The 22,626-nt window shown below is 54.2% G+C and overlaps 2 protein-coding genes across 2 annotated transcripts; both read right to left on the minus strand.

Moving 5' to 3' along the window:
• Window positions 1-4,112: 4,112 nt before the first annotated feature.
• Window positions 4,113-12,095, minus strand: HAPLN4 (hyaluronan and proteoglycan link protein 4). The gene is made up of 6 exons (XM_081233316.1): window positions 12,007-12,095; window positions 10,892-11,008; window positions 9,768-9,888; window positions 9,128-9,490; window positions 7,226-7,558; window positions 4,113-6,651 (listed from the first exon to the last, which is right to left on the minus strand). The coding sequence occupies exons 2-6, from the start codon at window positions 10,892-10,894 to the stop codon at window positions 6,260-6,262; spliced, it is 1,212 nt and encodes a 403-aa protein (XP_081089442.1). The 5' UTR covers window positions 10,895-11,008; window positions 12,007-12,095; the 3' UTR covers window positions 4,113-6,259.
• Window positions 12,096-12,160: 65 nt separating this feature from the next.
• Window positions 12,161-20,811, minus strand: TM6SF2 (transmembrane 6 superfamily member 2). Its single transcript, XM_081233317.1, has 10 exons — window positions 20,588-20,811; window positions 18,863-18,966; window positions 18,357-18,454; window positions 18,184-18,287; window positions 17,698-17,780; window positions 16,931-17,055; window positions 16,647-16,748; window positions 16,224-16,316; window positions 15,452-15,571; window positions 12,161-12,656 (listed from the first exon to the last, which is right to left on the minus strand). Exons 1-10 carry the CDS (start codon window positions 20,680-20,682, stop codon window positions 12,450-12,452), a joined length of 1,131 nt encoding a protein of 376 aa, XP_081089443.1. The 5' UTR covers window positions 20,683-20,811; the 3' UTR covers window positions 12,161-12,449.
• Window positions 20,812-22,626: the final 1,815 nt, after the last annotated feature.

A 22,626-nucleotide genomic window follows, 5' to 3' on the forward strand; every position in this document is an offset into this window, starting at 1 on the left:
CTGACTCCAAACCCTGCTCTTTATTTTGGGGGGAAGGAATTGAAATGTAATCATGCTCTAACACACAGGAAGATTTAGGAAAAGATTGAAAAGTGCAAACTAGACCCGCATCCTTGACCATGGTCTTTAGTGTTCCCTGCTACAGACATTATCCACTGTTCCATGTTATGGTTATTGTTGAGAAAACCCAGGGATATAGGTTTGCCTTCTAGGTTTGATAATTCCTCTTGGTTTAAGAAATATAAAAACAATAGCACATCTTCAGTCATCCATGTCACAAAAGAATTTTCCTTTGTTTGGAGTGGGGGGCTCTGGGGATGCAACTTTTTTGGGGGTGTCTTGGTTTATGCTCCTTACCCTTGACCACCTCAGCCCCTTGCCCTGCCCCCACCCCAGCTCCATGGTGGGACAGGGCTCTGATATTTTCTAAGGTGGGTGGTTTGTCTTTTGGTCTTTCCCTTTGAGATGTGCGTGTGTGTTTGCGTGTGCCGCGTGTGTGGCATGCGTGTGAGTGTGTGTGCGCGTGAACAGCTTTGGATTCTGTTGGTTATGCTGTCAGCTGCAGTGTTCCGTGGGTCTGTGGTATCTGACACTATGGACATTAATGTACTCCTTGGACATTTTAATAAAATTTTTTAACAGTTCAACTTGCCTCCTGACACCTTCCTTCATTCATACACTCAGCAAGGACTTACTGGGCAGCTATTATATGCTGTGTACTGTGCTGGGTGCTGGGGAGATAGTGGTGGACAGAACAGATGTGACCCCTGGGAGGTGGTCAGGGGAGGCTTCCTAGAGGAGGTGAATGGAATCTAAAGGATGAATAGCATTAACTAGACTAAGAAGGGAAGAAAGGAAGAGAGTTTCAGGCAGAGGGAAGAGTAAAAGTGAAAATCTTCTTGCAGAAGGGAATATGGTTCATTTGAGAAACAGCAAAGAGTCCATAGCGGCTGGAGCGGAGTGACAGAGGTAGACAGTGGAGGGAGATGAGGTCAGAGAGGCAGAGGATGGATCACTCAGGGCAATATGGGCTGTAATGAGAAGTTTGGGCTTTATTCTAAAGCAATAGTGGCAACAAACAAACATAAACAAGGTCAAAAGGCGAATGCCAAGCTTGGAAACAATTCTTCAAATCAGAGATAAAGGGACTTTGCCTTAATATATAAAGAGCTCCTACAAATCAATATGAAAAATCCCCCAATAATCCAATAGCCAAATGGGCACAGGATATGAGCAAAACGCTCAAAGAAAAGGAAATACAGATGGCTCCTAAACTACAACATATGCTCAACAAAATAATACACAATTTTCAGATCACCAAGATACACAAATAAGGACATATAAATAAAAGGGAATAAACAAATCTCACAAGAGAGGGGCCTTGCATATTTCAATGATGACAATGTACCTGAACTGAGAATGATTTATGATTTACTCAACTGCCTGCATCTAAAGTCAAAGTGGAGGATAGTCAGCTTCATATAACAGGTGAATTGCAAGTGACAACCACAATGAGATATTATTTTTCACCTATCAGGTTGGCTAAGGTTACAAGTGATAACACATGATGCTACTGAGGACGTATGGAAATAGGCAAGTACATCTGTTACTGATGGGCTATAAATTGACCTCACCTCTAAGAAGAGTTTGAGATCACTAACAAAACAGCAAGTTTTGACCCCTTGATCCAACAATTCCTGCTATCATCCTCCAGTTATACTTGCACTTATGTGATGACCATGGTACTCATTACTAACAGCAAAATATGGGAAACAATGTAAATGTCCACCATTAGGAGACTGATTACAAAGATTATGGTGCATCCAAACAGGGACTACTTTGCCAACCTTCAAAAGAATGCTGGTGGGGGAAGGGGGCGGATTTTTACATGCTGAAGGAAACCAATCCCCAAATATATTGTTAAATAAGAGTTACTTTAAAAGTGTAGGGCTTCCCTGGTGGCGCAGTGGTTGAGAGTCTGCCTGCCGATGCAGGGGACACGGGTTCGTGCCCCGGTCTGGGAAGATCCCACATGCCACGGAGCAGCTGGGCCCGTGAGCCATGGCCGCTGGACCTGCGCATCCGGAACCTGTGCTCCGCAACGGGAGAGGCCACAGCAGTGAGAGGCCCGTGTACCGCAAAAAAAAAAAAAAAAAAAAAAAAAAAAATGAGGGTGTCCATGGTGGCGCAGTGGTTAAGAATCCACCTGCCAATGCAGGAGACACGGGTTCGAGCCCTGGTCCGGGAAGATCTCGCATGCCACGGAGCAACTAAGGCTGTGCACCACAACTGAGCCTGCGCTCTAGAGACCTCAAGCCACAACTACTGAAGCCCGTGCACCTAGAGCCCACACTCCGCAACAAGAGAAGCCACCGCAATGAGAAGCCCGTGCACCGCAACAAGAGTAGCCCCACTCACCACAACTAGAGAAAAGCCCGAGCGCAGCAACGAAGACCCAATGCAGCCAAAAATAAATAAATAAGTTTATAAAATAAAGTATATATGGCACACAAATGTTCATAGCAGCATTATTCACAATAGCCAAAAGGTGGAAACAACCCAAATATCCATTAACTGATAAAAGAATAAACAAAAATGTGATATATATACATATATATGAACATTATTCAGCCATAAATATTATACTGAGTGAAAGAAGCTAGACACAAAAGGACACATACTGTAGGATTCCACTTATACAAAATGTCAAGACTAGGCAAATCCACAGAGATGGGAAGTAGATTAACAGTTGTCAGGGCATGGAGTGGGGAGGGAGGAATGGAGAGCGATTGCTTAATGAGTATGGGATTTTCTTTGGGGTGATGAAAATGATAGGGGTGATAGTTGAACAACACTGGGAATGTACTAAATGCCACTAAATTGAAGACTTTAAAATGTTTACAATGTTGAATTTCATATTATGTGAAGTTTTACAACATAAAAAATATACGTTGCATATTTTCATTTGTGTAGAAGTGGGAGGAAAACAATATATGCATGTTTGATTGAATGAATATAAAACATCTTTTGAAGGACATGTAAGAAATTTTAGATGTCTCTGAGAAGTGCAGTGGGTGCTGGAAGATAGGAGTGAGAAATTTTTCTGAATAACTAGCTTCAGGAGTGGCTCTACCCTGGTTGCCATCCTTAGGTCTCCTCCAGGTGGACCCTCGAAGACCTCCACTCCAACAGTGCAGAGACCCAGCAGAAAGAGGGTTCCCTTTGTCCTATTGGTCCGTCAAAATCTCAGGCAGTCTCATTGGTCTGCCTGGGTCCATGTCTACCCCTGGACCAATTAGGGTTGCCCAGGAAGATGAGCCAGAACACTCATTGCCCAGTGGAGTCAGCCCCTCTGACTCACAGAATGAGAGGAGGGAAACTTACATACCCGAGGCAAAATCAGAATGCTGGAACCCATGGAAGGGAGAAAGGATGTTCAGCAGGGAAAAGGTGGGATGAAAGAAATCCCATGCACTCATCTCCAGAAAAATGCCCCTACCATTCCTCTAGTCAGGAAGCTAAGGCACAGCTGGAGCTTAAGGCAGTCTAACCAAGGGAATGGACCCTGGCTTCAGATGAGTGGTTGGAATCTCTAGGAGTTCTGTCCCATCTGACATTGAAGCATGAGCAGTTAAATCGACCATCCCACCTCTACAACCATATCAGACATTTACACTTTTTTCCTCTTCTCCCTTTCTTTGTATGCCCGAAACTTTCAATACTCCTCGGCCCACACTCTCCCTACCCCCACCTCCACACCCACCCCAGGGAAAATTTGCACCTTCTCTGCCTTCCTGATGCAGGAACTCAACACCCAGTTTCACACACTTCATTCCCAGGGGACTGAGAGGAATCACTGGATTGGTTAGTGACCCAATTAGGACAGGGCTGAGAAGGGCCAGACCCATGGGAGGTGGCTCAAGGGACAGAGTGAGGGAACGATGATGGGGGGAAGGGAGGGGAGAGAGACTGGGGAGAGGGAATGGTCCTGAGGAATGAGAGGAGATGCTTCCCAACCGAATCATCACCAAGCACCCCCAGCTGAAAAACATTTTGTCCCACCAAAATGCATTTTTGAAGTAACTACCCACGAACAGTCTCATTTTCTCATTCATCAAAAAAAAAAAGTTTATTGAGCCCCTGCTGTACACTTTGCACTCACCGGGACCTTAGAACAGCCTTGATACAGAGGAGGAAATAGGATCAGGGGTTTTGTCACTTGGTCATAGAGGCAGGATTCGAACCCAGGCACACCTGGTTCCAAAACCCACAGATGGGTTTCCTGGAGATGGATGTGACAATATGGAGGGCTCCAGGAAGGACCCCAGTGCCACTCCAGGCAAGACCTCGAAACTGGGGTCTCCAAAAGCTGGGGTGGCCTTGTTCATGGACAGTCTCCCTGAGCTAGCTATTAACACTGGGGAGTTTGGGTCCTGACTTTTTGGCACAAATTGCCCTTTAGAACATGGAGCTCAGAGAGGATTTTGAGGTTTAAAGACAATTCAACCTCTCCTGGACCTCTAAGAAGGAAAATGTCGGGGGAGGGAGGTTAGGAAAGGAGAAAGGAACTCAGTGAGAATGGGGACGTAGTCTCAGAGAGGAAGCGGGAGGCTAGTGCTTGCATAACACAAAGGGTAGGGGCACGCCAGAGCCTCAGTTTGTTCATCTGGGTGCTACAAGTGTGTCTCGTGAACAGCTGTTGTCTGGGATAGAGTTAGCGTGCAAACGGAGGGTATCCAGCAGCTCCAGAAGTCCACCTGGGTCTGAGATGCTGCCTGGAGCTGGGCCCATCTGGTGAAGGGGCAGCCATTAAGCCCTATGGGGCACAGTTCGGGCCCATGGTAAGAAGTTCCTGGGAACTGGGAAGTCAGTTGTCCTGGGGAAACGGAAAGCCTAGGGGGACAGGTGTTCTGTTACCTCAGACACCGGAGTGTGGTCTCCATGGCAACAGCTGCGGGGGGGCTGGGGGGGTGGGGGGGCGGGGGGTGTGTGTCCAAGCCGCTTGGGGGCGGAGCTTGGAGGGTAGCAAGGAGCTGGGGCACCCCGCGGAAAGGAGCAGCCTGTTTCCATGGTGAGAGCTGGAGAACCGAATGTTGGGTCACTCTCAGGACAGTTAGGGGAGAAGCTGGTCTCCATGGCTGTTGGTCAGGGTGAGGACAGTGGGAGTGAAGTTGTAGGTCTCTGGGGTGAAGGTGGGCGAGATAGTAAACGTGCGGTGTCCATGGTTACAGCTGCAGGAGGGAGGCACTAACTCCATGGGTGTGACTGATGAAGGAAGGGCTGTGTGACTCTAGGTGACAGGTAGAAGCTGGGCTGGTCGCCTTGGTAACAATGGGAAGTGGGGCAGCTTCTCTCTGTAGTGAATGACAAGGATTTTATGGGTCTCTGGGCCTGGGAGATGGTCTCTTAGGTGACAGCCAGGAAAGGGGCCGTCAGGTGAAGACGGATTTGCTCCCTCAGAGAGATACCTAAGGGATGGGCCAGGGCTGCCAGTAATGCGAGCCAGCTGGGGCGTGTCAATCTGTCTTAACAGTGACAGACAAGGGTGGTCTCCCCTGAAACTGGAGGGGTGGAGCTGTTCTCCACAGTGACCTGGGGACATGGCCTGTTACTATGGAAACTGGGGGACTCGTGGGAGAAGGGGGGAGAATGGGAGTAACCAATCTCCAGGTCACCCTAGAGGAGAGGACAGGAGCCCACAGTCTCCATGTGACCACGGTGGCATGGTCAACTGACGAACTCTGAGGTTTCTGGTTTCTCTACAGGTGATAGGGAGGAGGGTTCAGTGTCCGGGTAACCTTAGGGGACCAGTCTTCAGTCTCCAGGGAGATGCATATGACGTGTGCCCAGTTTCCAGATAATCCCGGGGGTCCAGCCTCCCGGCGACCTTGGGGGTAGTTCCAAAAGACCTCGCGAGACGTTTCCAGTGTTCAGGAGACCTCAGGTTCTGTTGGTCCCCAGTGGTTCTCAGAGGGTGTGCCCTGTCTCCTGGAGAAAGCTGGGAGAGGAGAGGAATCCACTGTCCAGGAGAGGAGGGGCTTGGTCGATTTCCAGGGGACTCCAGGGGACTTGGCTCCCAGGACTGGCCAGACTCTGGGGACCTCAGAGGGTGTGGCCAGGGTCTAAGGACCGCAGGAGGCCTGGTCAACTTGCGGGGCACCGCAGGGTGCATGGCCAGTCTCCAGGGTGTGGTCCATCTCCAAGTGGCCGTAGGGCACTCGGCCAGCCGCCAAGCTCCCCAGTGGTCCACGGCCCGGCCCTAGACGCGCAGCGGGGTCCAGGCGGCGGGGTCTCGCGCGCCTCCTGCCCACCCGCCGCCTCCGGCCCAGCCCCAGCCCCAGCCACCAGGTGCGGGGTCCGGTGCACCAGGCGCGCGGTAGCAGTAGACGCCGAAGAGACGGCGCGTGGCGTCAGGAAAGCCGAGGCTGCGCACACCTGGCCGGCGGCCGCCGCAGCGCGCGCGCGGGTTCACGATGGGGTAGCGTGCGCTCCCGTCCGCCAGCCAGCCTGCGGTGCAGCGGTCCAGCAGCTGCAGCTTCCACGCGGCGAACAACTGCCCCACCTTGGCCACGGCCGCTCCGCGCGCCGCGCAGGCGCGCGCTGCTCCCGCAAAGGGCACAGGCCGCAGCGGCTTCAGGAAGAACACGCGGCCTGCAGGGGAGTGGGGAGGAGTGGTTAGGGCCGCTCTAGGAACCCGGCTTCCTCGGGATTCAGGACACCCTCCCGCTTGCAGCCTAGGACCTCAGCCTCAGGGCTCAGATACACCCCCTCCCCTGCAGCCCGGGACCACAGCCTCGGCTAGAGCAGTGGTGCCAGCCTCTCACTGTTGTGGCCTCTCCCGTTGCGGAGCACAGGCTCCGGACGCGCAGGCCCAGCGGCCATGGCCCACGGGCCCAGCCGCTCCGCGGCATGCGGGATCCTCCCGGACCGGGGCACGAACCTGCGTCCCCTGCATCAGCAGGCGGACCCTCAACCACTGCGCCACCAGGGAAGCCCCTGCCAGGCGATTTTTGATTGCCGTGCCTAGGCAGCACTAGGGAACGGATCTCCTGGTTCGGACCCCCGAGGGCGGGTGTGGAGAGGAAGGACAGGGAGAGAGACCTGGGCGGAGTGGGGAAGAGTCTGAGAGGGAGGGGTACCTGTGTGGGGGTGGGGTCTCATACGCGGGGCGGGGCCCGGGCCAGCGGAGGGCAGGACCATCCTCCCAGGGGTGGAGCCTACGCACCCGGGAGGTTGGATGTGAAGCAGAAGGCGTCGTAGAGTTCCTCGGCGTTCTGGCGGTAGCCGTAGTTGCGCACACCCCCCGAGGCTCCGCCGCCAGCCCCGGCGCTCCCGGCCCCGCCCAGGCCGCCGCAGGGCTCCCGGGGCTGGCTCACCGGGTACTGCACCGAGCCGTCGCGCAGCCAACCCGCGTTGCACCAGTCAAGGCCGTCGCGCCAGGCCGCGTGCAGCTGCTCAGCCGACGCCAAGATGCCGTCCTGTTCAGCGCACGCGCGTTGCGCCTCCGTGAAGGTCAGCTTGTAGCGGCCTCCACGCGGGTGGTAAGGGAAGACTACGCCTGAGAGGATAAACGAGGGTCAGCTCGGACCCCCCAACTCTCACCTACCTACCTGACGTCTGTGGTGCCGTGTGACTCTTCAACCTAGACCTTTCAGGCCATCCCTCACTATGGCCTCAGAGCTGACCATGCCTTTCCCCAGTTAACACCCCTCATACTCCCTTTGCCTTAAGCTTGGGATTCACTTGACCCTCCCCCTTGACATACTTAATCATGTCCACCTCCTTTCCACCACTGGAGACCTTTGTTCACGTTCTTTCCACCTTTCCACCTGTCGAACTACTACTATTCATCCTTCAAAACCCAGCTCCCACAACCCTCCTGCATTCAGTTCTACGTGCTTCTGACATTCTTCCAGCATTGGGACCTTCCTTCTTGTCAAATCCTGAACCCACAAAACTGACTCCCTCACACTGGGAGCCCACGAAAGTTTGACCCTGGGCAAAGACCTCTTTGATCTCCAGCATTGTCCAGGCAAATTCCCATTGGTTTCCCTTCTACCTTCAGTTCTTATAACTCGTCCCTCATCAGAATCACAGTCATCTCAGCTCACTAGCGTTCTGTGTGTCTGTGTTTTTGGGCAGGACCTTAGGGGTACAGGTGCAGATGCTTCTCTCAGCAGATGCAGGAAGGATCAAACAAGAGCCAGAGAGAAGAGCTGGAGCCTGACAGACTAGAGTTCCAGTCCTGGCTCTGCCACTCACTGGTATGTGCCCTGGTCAAGGCTCTAACCTCTCTGAGCCAGTTGCCCCTCTGTGTTTTGGGGAAAATTAAATGAAAGCTCAGAGAGCTCTTCAACCAAGCTCCTGGCACATAGAAAACACCCAATAAAGGAGAGCTGCTTCTATTATTGTTGCTGTTTTTCGCTATTGTTGGGAAGTTCAGCAAGTGAGGGCTCTGAAATCTCTCTAGCATCTTCTGAGGTGGAGTGAAGAAGGCAAACCACATGGGAGGGAATTCTTCAGATAGAAACCCTACTTCCCAGCTCCACAGTCAGCCAATCAGAGCATCCCATCTCCCAGGCACAGTGATTGGCCCATGGATAGGCAAATGACTCAAGCTGGGCCAATGAAGGACAACTCTGGGACTCTAGCTAGTACTCCTAGGAAATCAATTGCCAAGCTGGGAGGGTGGAAGCCTGGCACTACTTTTTGGTTCCATCAGGAGAAACTTTTCCAAGGAAAGCCCACCCAGGGAAACAGAGCTGAAGGAAGGATTTCTGACGTGATGTGAATGCCTGGATCTCACTGTGCTTGGATCCTACTAGAGGGTTTCCCAGTGTCTTCACCATTGATATTTTGGACTGGATTATTCTTTGCTGTGGGGGAGACTGTCCTGTGTGTTGTGGGCTGTTTACATCCCTGGTCTCTACCCACTATATCACCACAACCTACTTCTAGATATTGCCAATATCCCCGGGTAGCAAAATCACCCCAGATCAGAACCATTATCCTACCCCACCAAGCCGCTGAATTCCTTCAGGCCGACTTGATTGGATTTCTGTCCTTTGCAATACCCTCCTCTCTTCTCCCTTAGAAATGAGCCTCATCCTGCCCACAGGCTAGTCACCTTCCAGGTCCAGCTTGACCATGCCAGTGTCATCCTCCAGCTCGTTGGTGACCTCGCACTCATAGCGCCCATAATCCTGCAGCGTGACATTTCGGAGAACCAGGGAGGCATCCCCGGGCCCATCGCCCTGCAGCTCAGCCCGCCCGCGGTAGCTGCCAAACGCCCGGTGCTGGGCACCCAGCGCCACGAAGACATCGGCAAAGGCCAGCGGGTCCACCACCTTGGTCCACTTGAGGCGGACGCTGTCGTGGCCATGGGCGGCTGCCTCGTAGTGGTAGCGGCAGGGCAAGACGATGGTGCCACCCCGGTGGCTGACCACCTGTCCCGGCGCTGTCTGCACCACCACCGAGCCCGACTCCCCTTCTATGGGCAACCAAAGAGGGTTAAGAAGAGGTTCTAGGGGCGGAGCAGGGGAACCTGGGGAGGGGGACCCAGGGAAAGGGATGTGGGAAGAAAACTTGGGTGAGGATCAGGAGATCAGAAGGGTAAAGGGGCTCCGTAAGGGGACTAGGGAGGGGGCGGGGACTGTGGCCATCAGGACCGCCCAGCACCCACCGTCCTCCCCGCTCCATGCACCCTGGTGATCCTACTTGGTCACGGCTTCTGCGGGGCAAGATCCGCTTCCATGGCCCTGACTCACCCAGCACGTGCACGACCTTCTTCCGGCCGTGCTCCGCTTCCGCGGCGCCGGTGAGCAGCAGGACTCCCCATGCAGCTGCCCAGAGCGCCCCGCGACCGAGGGCCGCCGCCGGAGCACACACCTGGGGGCACGGAGCGCTCAGTGCAGCCTCCTGGCCTTTGCCTTTCAGAAGACTAACTCCCTGGCCTTCCTTTCCCGCGGCGAGGACTTCTTACATGCCCAGGTCCCCAGCCCAGCCAGGATCCCAGAGGACTCCCCCAAGGAGAAGGCTAGCAGACCCTCCCACCCACAGATCCTCCCACTCTCCCAAGATCTCACACACTTGCCCTTGGGCAAAGCGCACGCCCCTGGACTCACTCTCCCTTAGTTCTGCACGGGCAACCCACCTGACCCCCTGACCCCAACACCAGAGCCTCGGAGCCCCGCACCCTTCTCTCTCTCTCTCTCTTTTCTGGCCCAGGCCAAGGATTGGGGAGGAGGGAGGAGGGAGGAGGGAGGAGGGGCTGGAGCAGCGGCAGCGGCAAGGTTATCCGTGCGCCAGGAGACTGCAGCAAACCCGTGCAGGTGGGGGTGGTAGAGGCAGAGAGGGGGAGACACACAGAAAGAGGGCGAGAACAGGGAAAGAGACTGAGACAGAGAGAAGGGCAGGGAGAGATGGAGACAGAAGGAAAGTGTCACGGACAGAGGAAGGAAAGATGGAGAGGGACAGGGATACAAAGGGAGAGAGAGAAGAGAGTGCCAGAGGGAGACACGGAGAAGAGTAAGGAAAGATGGAGAGAGACAGAGATGGAGAGGGAGCGACAGAGACTGAAAGAGAGAAAGGAGAGAGAGACACAGAGAAGAGGGAGACATGGGGGTAGGGAGAGACAGAGAGGCTCAGAGAGAGGGAGCGTAAAGGGACTCCCCCCAAAAAAGGGAGAGAAAAGTAGGGAGAGACATAGAATAAGAGAAGGAGAAGCAGAGAGGGAGAGAGTGGGAGGGAAAGAGATACAAGGTGAGAGACAGAGAGATGGGAGAGACGAGAAGGAGAGAGGGACTGAAGAGAGAAACACTGAGGGATGTAGATCAGAGACACAGAGACAGAATCCCAGAGAAGGACCTACCGAACCCACAGCCCCACTCACCATTCTGCCGGTGCGGCCCCCGACCAGCGGCCCCTATGTGCCGGGCGGGACTGCGCTCCCCGCACACCCAGGAAAGACTGGGCAGGTCCCTGCAGGTGGTGCAATCCCGGCGTCTGCCTGCAAGGGGAGGAGGGAGGTGACGGGGTTGGGGGGGGCGTTAAAGGGGACGTGGTGACGCCTGCTGAGGGCGAGGTGATGATGGGCACAGACAGAGGAAGGACTACCCTAAACAGTGAGTTCAGAGCCAGGTCCCAGCCTCCCTGCTGGCTGACTTTGGGCCACCGGAGGAAACTTTCTGGGTCTCAGTTTAACTCTCTTTAAAATGGAGGAGGGGGGAGCCTGATGATGCCCTGCATGCGCAGGGGGCGCTGAGTAACCTGGGAAAGGGGCTTGGCTTGCACGTCTCAGTTTTCCCATCTGTCACTGGGTGACCATCAAAGGGTCCTGGGCCCCAGCAGCCAAAGGGTGCTCACTCTGTGGGATGCGGGCCCTACAACAATCACACACTCTGCAGAGGGACCCTGCCCCTCACTCTATGCCTCAGTTTCCACATCTGAGATATGGAGTGCTGGGTCTTTTGTGAAGATCTAATGGCTAGACACAGGTGCCTAATAAGTGTTGGTAAGGGCAGGGAGCAGGGGGATCAACCCCCTGACCCAGAGTGGTCTGGGCAGGAGTTACCCCTGAACCTGGACCTGCACTCAAGTTCAAAAATCAAACCAGGAGGCAATGAGCCCTTCTCCCAGCTTCTTGGCTGCCTCCCCAGCTTCAGTTTCCCCCAAATATAAGCCAGTCAGACAGCAGAGGCAGGGTTATGGACTCTGTGGTTGAAGGGGCTGGGGCTCCTTGCCTAACTCAGCTGCATCCAGGAGGCGTGACTTGGGACCAGGACATTCACCTCCTGCAGGCTCAGTTTCCCCATCTGGAATATGCGGTGCGATCCAGCATGTAGCATGTGAGGTTAGCCATTGGCCTGGTATATGGTAGGTGCTTAATAACTGTGCCACACTGTTAGTTATTATAATTTATTGGTGGAGCTTAGACTTTGGACCCTTCTCTCCTGATTGTGCCCTCAGGCAGGTCTCTGGTCCTCTTTGAGCCTCAGTTTTCCCTACCTGGAAGATGGGGCTGGGCACACCAACCAGAGGTAGACTTCTGCTGTCCGGCACCTCCAGCTCCTGATGACTATTCTGGCAGTGATGAGTGGGCCCTCGTGGGTTCGGAGGAGAGGGTCCCTTTCCCCTGCCCCCTGAAACACTCAGAGCAACATTTTATGCGTCAAAAGGAATTTTACTGAAACGATCCATGGGGGGATGATGGATAAATTCCGGGAGGGTGCCAGTGTGGGGTTTGGGTGAGGTGACAGCTGAGCATGGCCGTGACCTTCTCTGCTGGAACACTTGGACCTTGGGCCCCCCCATCCCACCCTGAAAGTACCATAGCCAGGACTGAAGGCACCCAGAGACACACCTCCTGCCTCTAAAAAACCCAACCCACCCTCCCAGGGGCAGGGCCAGCTGGGTATGTAAACAGGATCTTGGGGAGTCCCACAGCCCCCTCAGTGCTGCTTCTCATGGTGGGCTGGGGGGCCAGGAAGTGGGCGTAGGAAGAAGGCAGGGCTCCACAGGCAGCGGTAGGCCAGCAAGTGAGGCCCCAGAGCATACAGTAGGTTGCACACGAAGAAGCTGGCCCAGGCATCCTCAGGCACACGGTAGGTGAAGGGCGTGCGCAGGTGCATGGAAGCACCCATGTGTGAGAACTGTGCCTGGTGGCCAAAAAGGGAGGATGGATGTCACAGACCAGGAGAAAACAAGTCCCAGCGTCACCAGCATCCCACCCTGGGGAGCTCAAAATGTCCCCATCCCTATCTCGCTGGCTCTGCTGACCTGTCTCCCCTCTTCAATCCATCTGTCTCTAGGTATCCCTGTCCCAACATGTCCTGTCTATCCTCATCCATCTATCTGTAAGCCTCTCCCCAGCTGCCTAACCAGAATGATCTTCAGGGTCTGCTGGACCCTGCACCCTATTTCTCTGCCCTAAGTCCAGCTCCTCCCCCTGCTCTTCCCCACCCCAGGCAGCCTTGACACAAATCCTCTCAATTCTACCCCTAATCGATAAAATAATAATATATCCAATGGATGTCCCCCTGGCCCCACTGCCCTGGCCAGGGCCCAGCCTTTATCACTTCGCATCAGAAACCCAGCAACATGTCCCCAGCTCTGACTGGGCCCTCCACTGCTCAGACACCTTCTACAGCTTCCTATTGTTCTCAGCACAAGCCCCCAAGCCCAGAGTTCAAAGCCCTTAGCATCTAGCTGTCAATTTATCTTGTCTCTGCCTTTACCCCCGTTATGGGTCTCTAAAACACTGTCCCCCTCTGTGCATTTCCTTATGCTGTTCCCATTCCTGGAATGCCCTTCCCTGCCTGAAGAACTCATACCCATACATCAAAGCCTATGCCCTCGGGGGTGTGTGTGATGAATTGGGAGATTGGGATTGACATATATACACTAATATGTACAAAATGGATAACTAATAAGAACCTGCTGTATAAAAAGATAAATAAAATAAAATTCAAAAATTCCAAAAAAAAGTAATATCTTTCCAGAGCTCAAAAAAAAAAAAAAAAAAGAAACATTTATTTGAAAAAAAAAGAAATAGCCAAAAAAAAAAAAAAAAAAAGAAATGGAAAATTACAAAAAGGGTAAGTGGAAAAATTACTGAAAATGGTTTGGCAAGGTGGGTTAGACAATGTACATTTTGTGGTTTGGCAGGATCACATTTTCTTGAGCAAAGACTCAGCATGAGGGCTGGGGTCATCTTTATGGACACAAACTACAACCTAGTTCAAGTGGAAGTCAAACTGAAGTTTGGTCAACTCTCTTAGCACAGTGTTAGCCAAGCCCTTTTTTTTTTTTTTTTTTTTGCGGTACGCGGGCCTCTCACTGTTGTGGCCTCTCACTGTTGTGGCCTCTCCCGTTGCGGAGCACAGGCTCTGGATGCGCAGGCCCAGCAGCCATGGCTCACGGGCCCAGCCGCTACACGGCATGTGGGATCCTCCCGGACCGGGGCACGAACCCATGTCCCCCGCATCGGCAGGTGGAATCTCAACCACTGCGCCACTAGGGAAGCCCAGCCAAGCCCTTCTTTCTGTATAGGGGTTTAGAGTTCAGAAACCTCATGAAGCCCAAAACAGTCCTTCATGTAAATTTTCTTTGCTTCAGAAATTCTGAACAGTCCTAACTGGCTTGCTACCTAAAACTATGCAAAAAGTAAAATCTATGTTTAAAAGGAGTATAGAAATTTTCTACACAAAGCCTTGAATATGCTTGAATTACTGTTCTCCCTTAATAATAACCCTTTATAATTAGATAGGAATACACAAAATAAAAACAGAGAGTAGGATGATAGCTGGGGCTCAGCAAGATCAGTCCAGTCCTTCTGGTTTACACTGTTAGAAGACTTCCCTCCTCCTGAAATAAGGTTTCCAATTTCTTCAACTTGTCAAGTTAGATACTTCCAAATTCTTTAATACCTCGGATACTGAGTATCATAAGGAGAAACATATAATTTTCAGATTCTTCCTTCACATCACATAGAAAAATAAATTACAGATGGAATAAAGAACCAAATATTGTGTGTAAGAATTTTTAAAGCCTATGCATGAGAAAGCTTTTGAAATAGCAAAAATATCGCCAAAGGTTGACTTTAAATATTGGTAATCAGAGCCTTCGGACTCAGAACACAGCTTCCAAAGCAAAATAGAGAGAAGAAAGAAACCAAGTTAAGAGTAGTTCTTCTGCCTTTAAAGAGCTGGATGGAAATGAGACATTCTTAACAATTTTGATAGATAGCTGAGATTTTTATAGCAGTCTTCCGTACAACAAAATTATTTTTTTTATTTTTTATTTTTTTGGCGGTATGCGGGCCTCTCACTGCTGTGGCCTCTACCGTTGCGGAGCACAGGCTCCGGACGCGCAGGCTCAGCGGCCATGGCTCACGGGCCCAGCCGCTCCGCGGCATGTGGGATCCTCCCAGACCGGGGCACGAACCCGCGTCCCCTGCATCGGCAGGCGGACTCTCAACCACTGCGCCACCAGGGAAGCCCAACAAAATTATTTTTGACAGTCATCGTTGATGAAACAACTAATAATAATAACAATGATAATAATATCCAGAAGAGAAGTAGACAATGAGTATTTTCTTTTATTGTACTTTGAATATACAATCATGCCGCAACAGAGTAAAAAATAAATAGTAAAGTACAATAGAGAAAAAAAAAAAGCCTATGCCCCCTTTTCTAAGAAATCTGTCCCCTCTGGAATCCCTCTCAGACTCTCTACCTCCCTCTATTCAGTTCTAATCTCATGGGGTTTGGGGTGTCTGTGTCTGGCTCTTTCTCCCCCACACTAGGGAATCCTGGGGTACTGAGCTGGGGGTGGAGCCTGTCAGGGGCCTAGTATCACCCTGCTCAGAGTGAGCACAAAAGCAATTGATGAGCAGGAAGAAACTTTCTTCCCTATGCACTGGCCCGCCCCACCCCATTCCACCCCACCTCACCTGGCCAATGGCTCCAGCAAATACCAAGGTCCAGTCAGGCAGCCAGGAGCAGCCAGGAAAGATGAGGGCATAGATGGCCAGGCCATAGAAGGGCAGCACGTAGAACATATTCACCAGCATCTGGGGGGCACACAGCTGATGGATTGAGTGGCTGCCCCAGTTGAGTCTCCTGATACCCCTCAGGTGGTGGCCCCAAGGAGAATCTGGCCAGCCTCCGACCCCACCCAAGACTGGGGCTCTCTGTGCAAATTGCTCCTTTATTTCCCTTGGGTTTCCCCACCCATCCCACTCCCACACACTGAGCCCACCCACCTTACTCCAGAAGTAGCATGTGACCCTGGCCTGGCCAATCAGAACACCCCAGCCCCCTGGCCATAATAATCAGCTATGAGCATGTGATTTAAACTTGGCCAATCAGGGGCTGCCTGAGACTTATACTTAAGCTGAGGAATTAAGGGCTCACACTCCTCTGTGGTGGCTAAGTAGAAAGAATGGAAGCCTAGAGCTACCCAAGGCTGTCTCTGCCATACCACAAAGGCACTACCTGGGAGTGGAGCACATGTAAAGAAAACACAGTCTAGAGACAGAGCTATCCTTGAGCTCCTGGATCCGGTCATACCTGAAGAGAATGTCTGTACTTTTCTGGTAGGACAATAAATTCCATTTGTGCTTCCACCAGTTTGACTTATGTTTTTGGCACCTGCTTCAAAGGGGCCCAGTAGATCCCTAACCCGGCAGGATTGTGGCCCTCTCCTCCCATCTGCCCTCTCACCTGCACCTTCGGATAGGCCACGGGGTCCCGCAGGTATGGCTCATACTGATAGATGTAGACAAAGCAGGCATCCATGGGGCAGTCAAGCACCACCTGGGGCCCACAGACAAACCAACAGCCTCAAATATCCCTCCCAGAGGAAGCCTTCCCCGGCCTCCCAGGAGGGGCCCATACCCCTTGCTCTGGCCTGCCCCAGCTTTGGTTCTCTCCTCTGGCTGAGAATCCACAGATATTTGAGCTGGGGAGAAGGCTACAGGGAATGGGGCTTTGTGATGGAACACTCAGGTTAGACTCGATGAACTTTCCTGGATGGTCAGATGGGAGAGCAGTGGCCTTTTTGCACTGGATAATGAAGATAAAGGAGGGAGGGATGGGCTGGGGTCGGGGAGTTGGAGGCAGGTAGGCTGGCCAGTGCAGACTCACCAGGCCCCGAAAGAGGGTGAAGAATGCAGCAAAGATGAGGTAGATGATGAGGGCCAGGTCAGCTGGGCGCTGCAGAAGGCCCTTTCTTTGTTCCTCCTCCACCTGCCCCATGAGAAACAGCATGAGAAGTCTGGTATCCAACAGGCACTCAATGAAGGCTCATCCCTTCTTCCCTAATGACCAAGGAGATCTTTCCAAGGAGATAACGTCTTTGACCAGAAGCAACTCAAATGGGGGACATTCGGGCATTTGGCACAAGGCCTATCTGGGGGCAAGGGACTCACCATGTTGGGAGTACAGCAGCTTGGCGCCTGGGTCTGGTTGAAGACCCTCAAGCCAGCCCAGCAGGGGACCAGCAAGTAGGGGATGGTGAGGAAAAAGGAAGGCCTGATCTCTGAGTTGTATTTGCCTGCCATGGTAGGAGAGACAGGGTGTCACGCAGCGAGGATCTCCCAGGCCCGGCTGAACCCTTTAGCTGGGCCATGTCAGAGCCCCTGGCTGGAAGCTGTGATTCACAAATGCCATCCTAGCTCAGCCCTAACACGTCTGAACTCCCGAGTGCCCATAAGATGATGTCCATGCTCCTCAGCCTGGCCTGCCTCAATTTACCTTCTGGACACGGCTCTTACACTTCAGCTGTTCTTTGCTCCCCCTAGAAACACCCTGGATATTCCTCTTGCACAGCCATCCCCACATCCCTGGCTGCCTTCTCTATTTCGCCTCCTAAGACCTACCTACAAAGGTTTCACTCTGCCCTCTGGATCCACCTTAAAATTCCCTTCTTGTGTCAAGAGCACTCTGGGCCAAGTCCCTGGGGTCAGGAACCGCTAGCTGGGGAGGAAATGGAATGTGCTTCCGCTCCTCCAAGAGGAAAATGGGGGAGAGGTGGGGAAAGGCTGCTGGCTTAGGCTCTGAATGGAGAGGCATGTGGTGGGGAGGAGGGTGCCCTCTGCAGACATTGGAGAGGGTATGGAGGATCCACTGGGAACTTCCAGACACAGGGCAGTGACCCAGCCCAGGGAGACAGGATTCCGCAGAGCCAAGTCCTTACCAAGGATGTTCCCTGGGAGGAACACCAGGATGCTCATGACGAAGGATCCCAGCCAGTAGAGTCCAAGGTTCCGGTACCTCTTCCTGGGCAGGGGATGGAGAGGTGACCAGTAGATCCCTGTCTCCCAGTCTCAGAGCCCCCGACAGGGTCCAGAGACCAATCTGGGATCCCCAGCTCTGGATCCCTTCAGTGTCACCCAGGACAGAAGGGACAACAGGAAGTTGAATGAGGGAATGAACAGTCAAATGCTCTGTCCAAGGACAGTACTGTCTGCCCAGGCACAAGGTGGTAGAGAAGAGAACCGACCATCACTGACACCTGTGATATTCCCTGGATCCTTCTCCTGGCCACTCCTGTCTAGAGCCCTAGAGAGGCTTCCTGATTTCCCCTACAGATACTTCTGGCTTCATCCTGACCTGGGACCTCCCACCTAAGGACTCGACCTCCTTCCCAGGGTCCAGGTGCCACCCTGCCCACCCCACGCACCTTTTACGGATGGCACCAGCCATGGCCAGGTAAAGGAGGTAGTGAACAATGCCATCCCAGTAGCAGATGAAGACCCCGTGTGCCGTGCGCAGGTACGGGTCACCCTGCAGGGGCAGGTGCAGGGCTCAGACGGGCAGTAGGGCTGCGGGCATCCCAGACCCCTCCCTACATACCTCCTTGGTGTAGAACGCCATGAAGCTCCCCATGTAGCCATCTTCCTGGAGAGCGATAAGGAGGTCCACCACGGAGGTGAAAGAGAAGACTGCGAACACTACAGGGAGAGTAGCCGGGGCATGGGCAGGGTGTGGGCGGGGCACAGACCACGTGTGGGTGGGGCCTAGGACTGCAGGTCGGTGACCGGTCTCCCAGTTTCCCCGCAAAGCCTCTGCACAAACCTGCTCCCAGGCCCCACCCCACAAGTCACATGACCCACAGCCCGCCTCAGAGGGAGGCACAGTCCCTGCCTTTAGGGGTCCCCAGGCTGATGGGAAAGGCGCTGTCCCTGCACTCAGGAGTCCCAAGTCAGAAGGGGGAGGCCCCTTGAGGTTCCCCAATCAGTAGGGGTTCTCCAGTCTCTGAGGTTCTCCAGTCTGATGAAGGCCCTTCAAGGGCTGCCAGTCTGATGGAGGAGGCCCTTGCCCAGACAGTTCTCTTCCCTAAGACCCTCCCACCAACTCACCGGCATAGAGTGGGTCATAGTAGATGTCACTTTGGGACAAGCTGTATATAGCCAAGAAGAGCAGACCCAGGATCAGGGCGCTCATCCACACCACCCCCAGGGAGCTGTGGAGAGGAAAACCAAGTCAGGGAGGCCAGGCCCATTCTGAGGTCCTGCCCCACCCTAAGGCAAGAGCAGACTCCAGGAAGCTCCAGGTGAGGAGGCTGAAGCATCTGTCCATCCAGAAAAGCCATTCCCTGAAACTCCCCTTTCCTAGCACCAGGCTCTTGCCCCAGCTGTTTCCCTCTTCTGGAAACTCCTTCCACAAGTCTCCTTTCCACTTGGCAAACTCCTACTCATCCTCCATGGCCCATCTACATCGCTCCTCCTCCAGGGAAGCCCTCCCTGACTCCTCAGAAAGGATCATTGCCTGACTTGGGCCAGGCACAGAGAGAGCATCTGTCAACGCTTCTGACTATATGATTTATCCAGTCACTTGGTGATGTGTGTGACAGTTTGCTTGCTCTGTCATTCAACAGCTCCAAGACCCTCTGTGGCCAGTTCCAGTGCCCACACCTGCCAGACGGTCTCTAGTGCTCAGCTCTGTACACTTCATGGTCTGAAGCTCCTGACTCCTCAGGTAAAGTCCAAATATTTCCATCAACTCCACCTCACCCCTGCCCTGATCTGTTCCCATCAACCTGATAAGGCAAGTCAACCAGCCACAGAAGCCAGGTCTCTGGGCAGCCCCCAACTCTTGGCAAACCAAGGCCAAGGGTGGGAGGGTGGGAGACATACCCAAGGCCACACATTCCCCCCCACACTCTCTCCAGGCCCCGACCTTCTCTTGAACCCCTCTAACCCCTAGGATCCCCATTCCTGGCCCCATCTAACCAACATGACAATTATAGTAATCACGTGAGACCACACCAGCGTCCTGGCACACAATTTGTAATCCCTAACTGTAACCACGGGATGAGCTCTAGAATTATGTTCATTACACAGTGAAGAAACTGAGGCTCCCGGGGCAACCTGGCTCACTCTGGGTCCAGAGGGATGGAGCCAGGAATTTGTACCCAAGGAGCCAACTCCCCAGTCAAGACTCCCTCTACCCCATGTCTTGGTTTGCACTGGGTTTGGGAGTGTGACGGGCTTGTGCTTGCCTGGTACCCAGTAGCTGGATCCACGGGGTTGAGGCCTAGGGTTAGGAGATAGGGACAGGGGAGGCCGAGGTATGTAGGGGAAACTGAGGCTAGGGACAGGGTGGGCCAGCCCTGAAGAGAAGAAAGTCCCAGGCCTGAGACAGGCAATGGAGGGACAGTCTGGTAGGGGTGGTGCAGCAGAGCGTGTGTGTGGCAAGAGCCGGGTCACTGGGGCATTATCTGGGGCAATACTTTGACCCTTGGGGACTCTGGAACCTGTGCTGGGCACATCCCTGGGAAAACACCAGAAACCCTCCAAAACCCTGCCTTGGTAGGGGCTCTGCTTCTCAAAGTCCCTCCTCCCCGGGCCCCAAACGTCCCAGGAGCGCCCCCAGCTCCACCACACAGCTCCGGGCCTGCTGGAAGGCGATTTCCGGTTGGAGGTGGGGGGGTTCTTCTGACCCAGCCCCTGTCCTCGCGGGCCGGAGCGGCGCGGGGCCGCTGGGCTCGTGGGAGCCCGCGCATCCTCCATCCCGCCCCCTCCACACCCCAGCCCAGCCCCGCAGCCCCCGAGGAGGCCGCCCCGGCCCCTCCCCGCACGCACTACGAGAGCGCCGAGACGTGGTTGAGCGCGTAGGACAACGGGAGAGCGCCCAGCGACAGAACTGCGACCTTGCCCGCCAGCGGCGGGATGTCCATGGCGGCGGTGCCGGGACCCCGGCTTGGTTTCTGCGCGGCGGTGCCTCTGGGCGCGGAGTTGCCAGGGACCCAGCCCGGCTCGGCCCCGCCTTGCGCAAAGGTCGCCCCCGCGCTGTGACTGCCCTGCGAGGCCCCTCCCTCTCGCAGTGGCCCCTCCCCGCCTTGATAGCCTCGCCGGACTCTGCGCTGTCCCCAGTGGCAGTCCCCGTCGCGCAGCCGGTTTCTCTCTCTACCAGTGCTAGAATACGATGCCTCAGGATGCTTCCGCTTCTGCGTCCTGGAGGCCACTTCAGTCTAAGGGAATTCGTTCCCTGGGCCTCATTCTGCACTTCTTTCTTCACCCTAAGGCACAGGCATCCTAGCCTCGACCTCGACCCCGAAGGGGGACCCTTTAAACTCTTCACATTCTGCAGACCTCCCTCCAGCCCCGGATCAAGTGGGCATTGTATGTGCCCGCTGACAGAAGAACCTCATCCGCTTGGGTGCAGAGTTCCCTTTAGTGCCCTTGGATTTGAGTTTTCAGGCGGTGGCCACAGACAAATTTAAACGTGTGCAGATGTGAAGTTTTAACTGGTCCCGGGGGCCAACTCAAGGCAGACGGTCAGGGACCAGGGTTGGGGACACCTTGAAGGACTCCGTGATTCTCTGCTGTGTTCCTTCCGTGTAGCCTGAACCCCTGCTCACGTGGGCGAGGTCCAAGGGATGGGGTCCAAGGGGTGGCTGAGATTATAAAGTGGGGATGGAGTCAGTTTGATGAGTTTGGTAATGGTGCTCCTGGCAGGAAGAAATAGCTCAGGCTTGGGGATGAGCAGCAGAAAGGAGGCACTGAAGGCTGGGGTTGGTGGTAGGGTCATGGAGCAAGGTGGGGTGGGCTTGGGAGCGTTCTGAACAGCCTGGAGGAGGCTGGGCTCCATTGGGGGGCATATGCAAGGGGGCAGGGCTGCACCAGGGAGGGGGGTTGCAGGGTGGAGAATTAGGAGGCAGCTTTTTGTCAACCCCTCCAACGAGCCTCGGATTCTTGCCCACGTGGTACTTGTGGGTTCAGGAAACAGGGTGAGCGATGCCCACCTGTTTCCTGCCCTAGGGGGCCCAGCTTTTTTTTTTTTTTTCCGGCCGTGCCATGTGGCTTGCGGGATCTTAGTTCCTCGACCAGGGATGAACACGGGCCACAACACTGGACCACCAGGGAATCCCCTGGGGGGAAATTCTAACCCTCACATCCCCGCAACTCCCACCAGGCCCAGCCACGGCCCCTTCTCCAGGGGACAGTTGGGTCCCATCTCTGAGCCTGGGTGACAAGATGATCTTCTGGCCCCTGACCTGAGAGCCTCCTTCCCCAGGTGCCTGTTGCTCATGCGTGAAGCTCAGGTTTCTCTGGGCTGATCTGAATCTCCAGCCTCATTTCTTGACTTTTCTCAATTCTTGTGGTGCCAATACCCTACATGCCTCTCTCCTATCTGCAAGATGGACCCTCTCGTATTTCCTCACCCCTTAAAGCAGAGCCCAATGTCCCCTCCTCCAGGGAGGTCTCCCTGCCACTCCAGCCCCACTTCTCCCCCTGGAGGGCCAGGGGTGTCTGGTGCAGCTCTGTCTACGGGTCTGGCCTAGCACCCTGTATCTGGGAGATACCTGCACACCAACAAAGCATTTGGAAGCCTCCTCTTTCAACTTTCCCCCTGGCTGGGGCTAAAGTCCGTGGTCTGAGTCTGGCGAGCCTTCTGGTCACTGAGAATTAAATGGAGGGGTGACCTTGACTTAGTGAGGTGTTTGGGACCGAGGCCCAAGGTCCCCATCACTGGAACCTCTGGCTGCCCAGACCTATACCCTTGTGCTCAGGACTCTGGCCCCCCAGGGCAGGCTCCACCTCACCCCCTTGCCCTGCCCTGGATACAGCGTCCATGGTGGGGAAACAGGGTAGTACCTGTCACGCCAGCCAGGGGTTTG

This window comes from Mesoplodon bidens (assembly GCF_964165515.1).
Source record: "Mesoplodon bidens genome assembly, chromosome: 4".
Lineage (NCBI taxonomy): Eukaryota > Metazoa > Chordata > Mammalia > Artiodactyla > Ziphiidae > Mesoplodon > Mesoplodon bidens.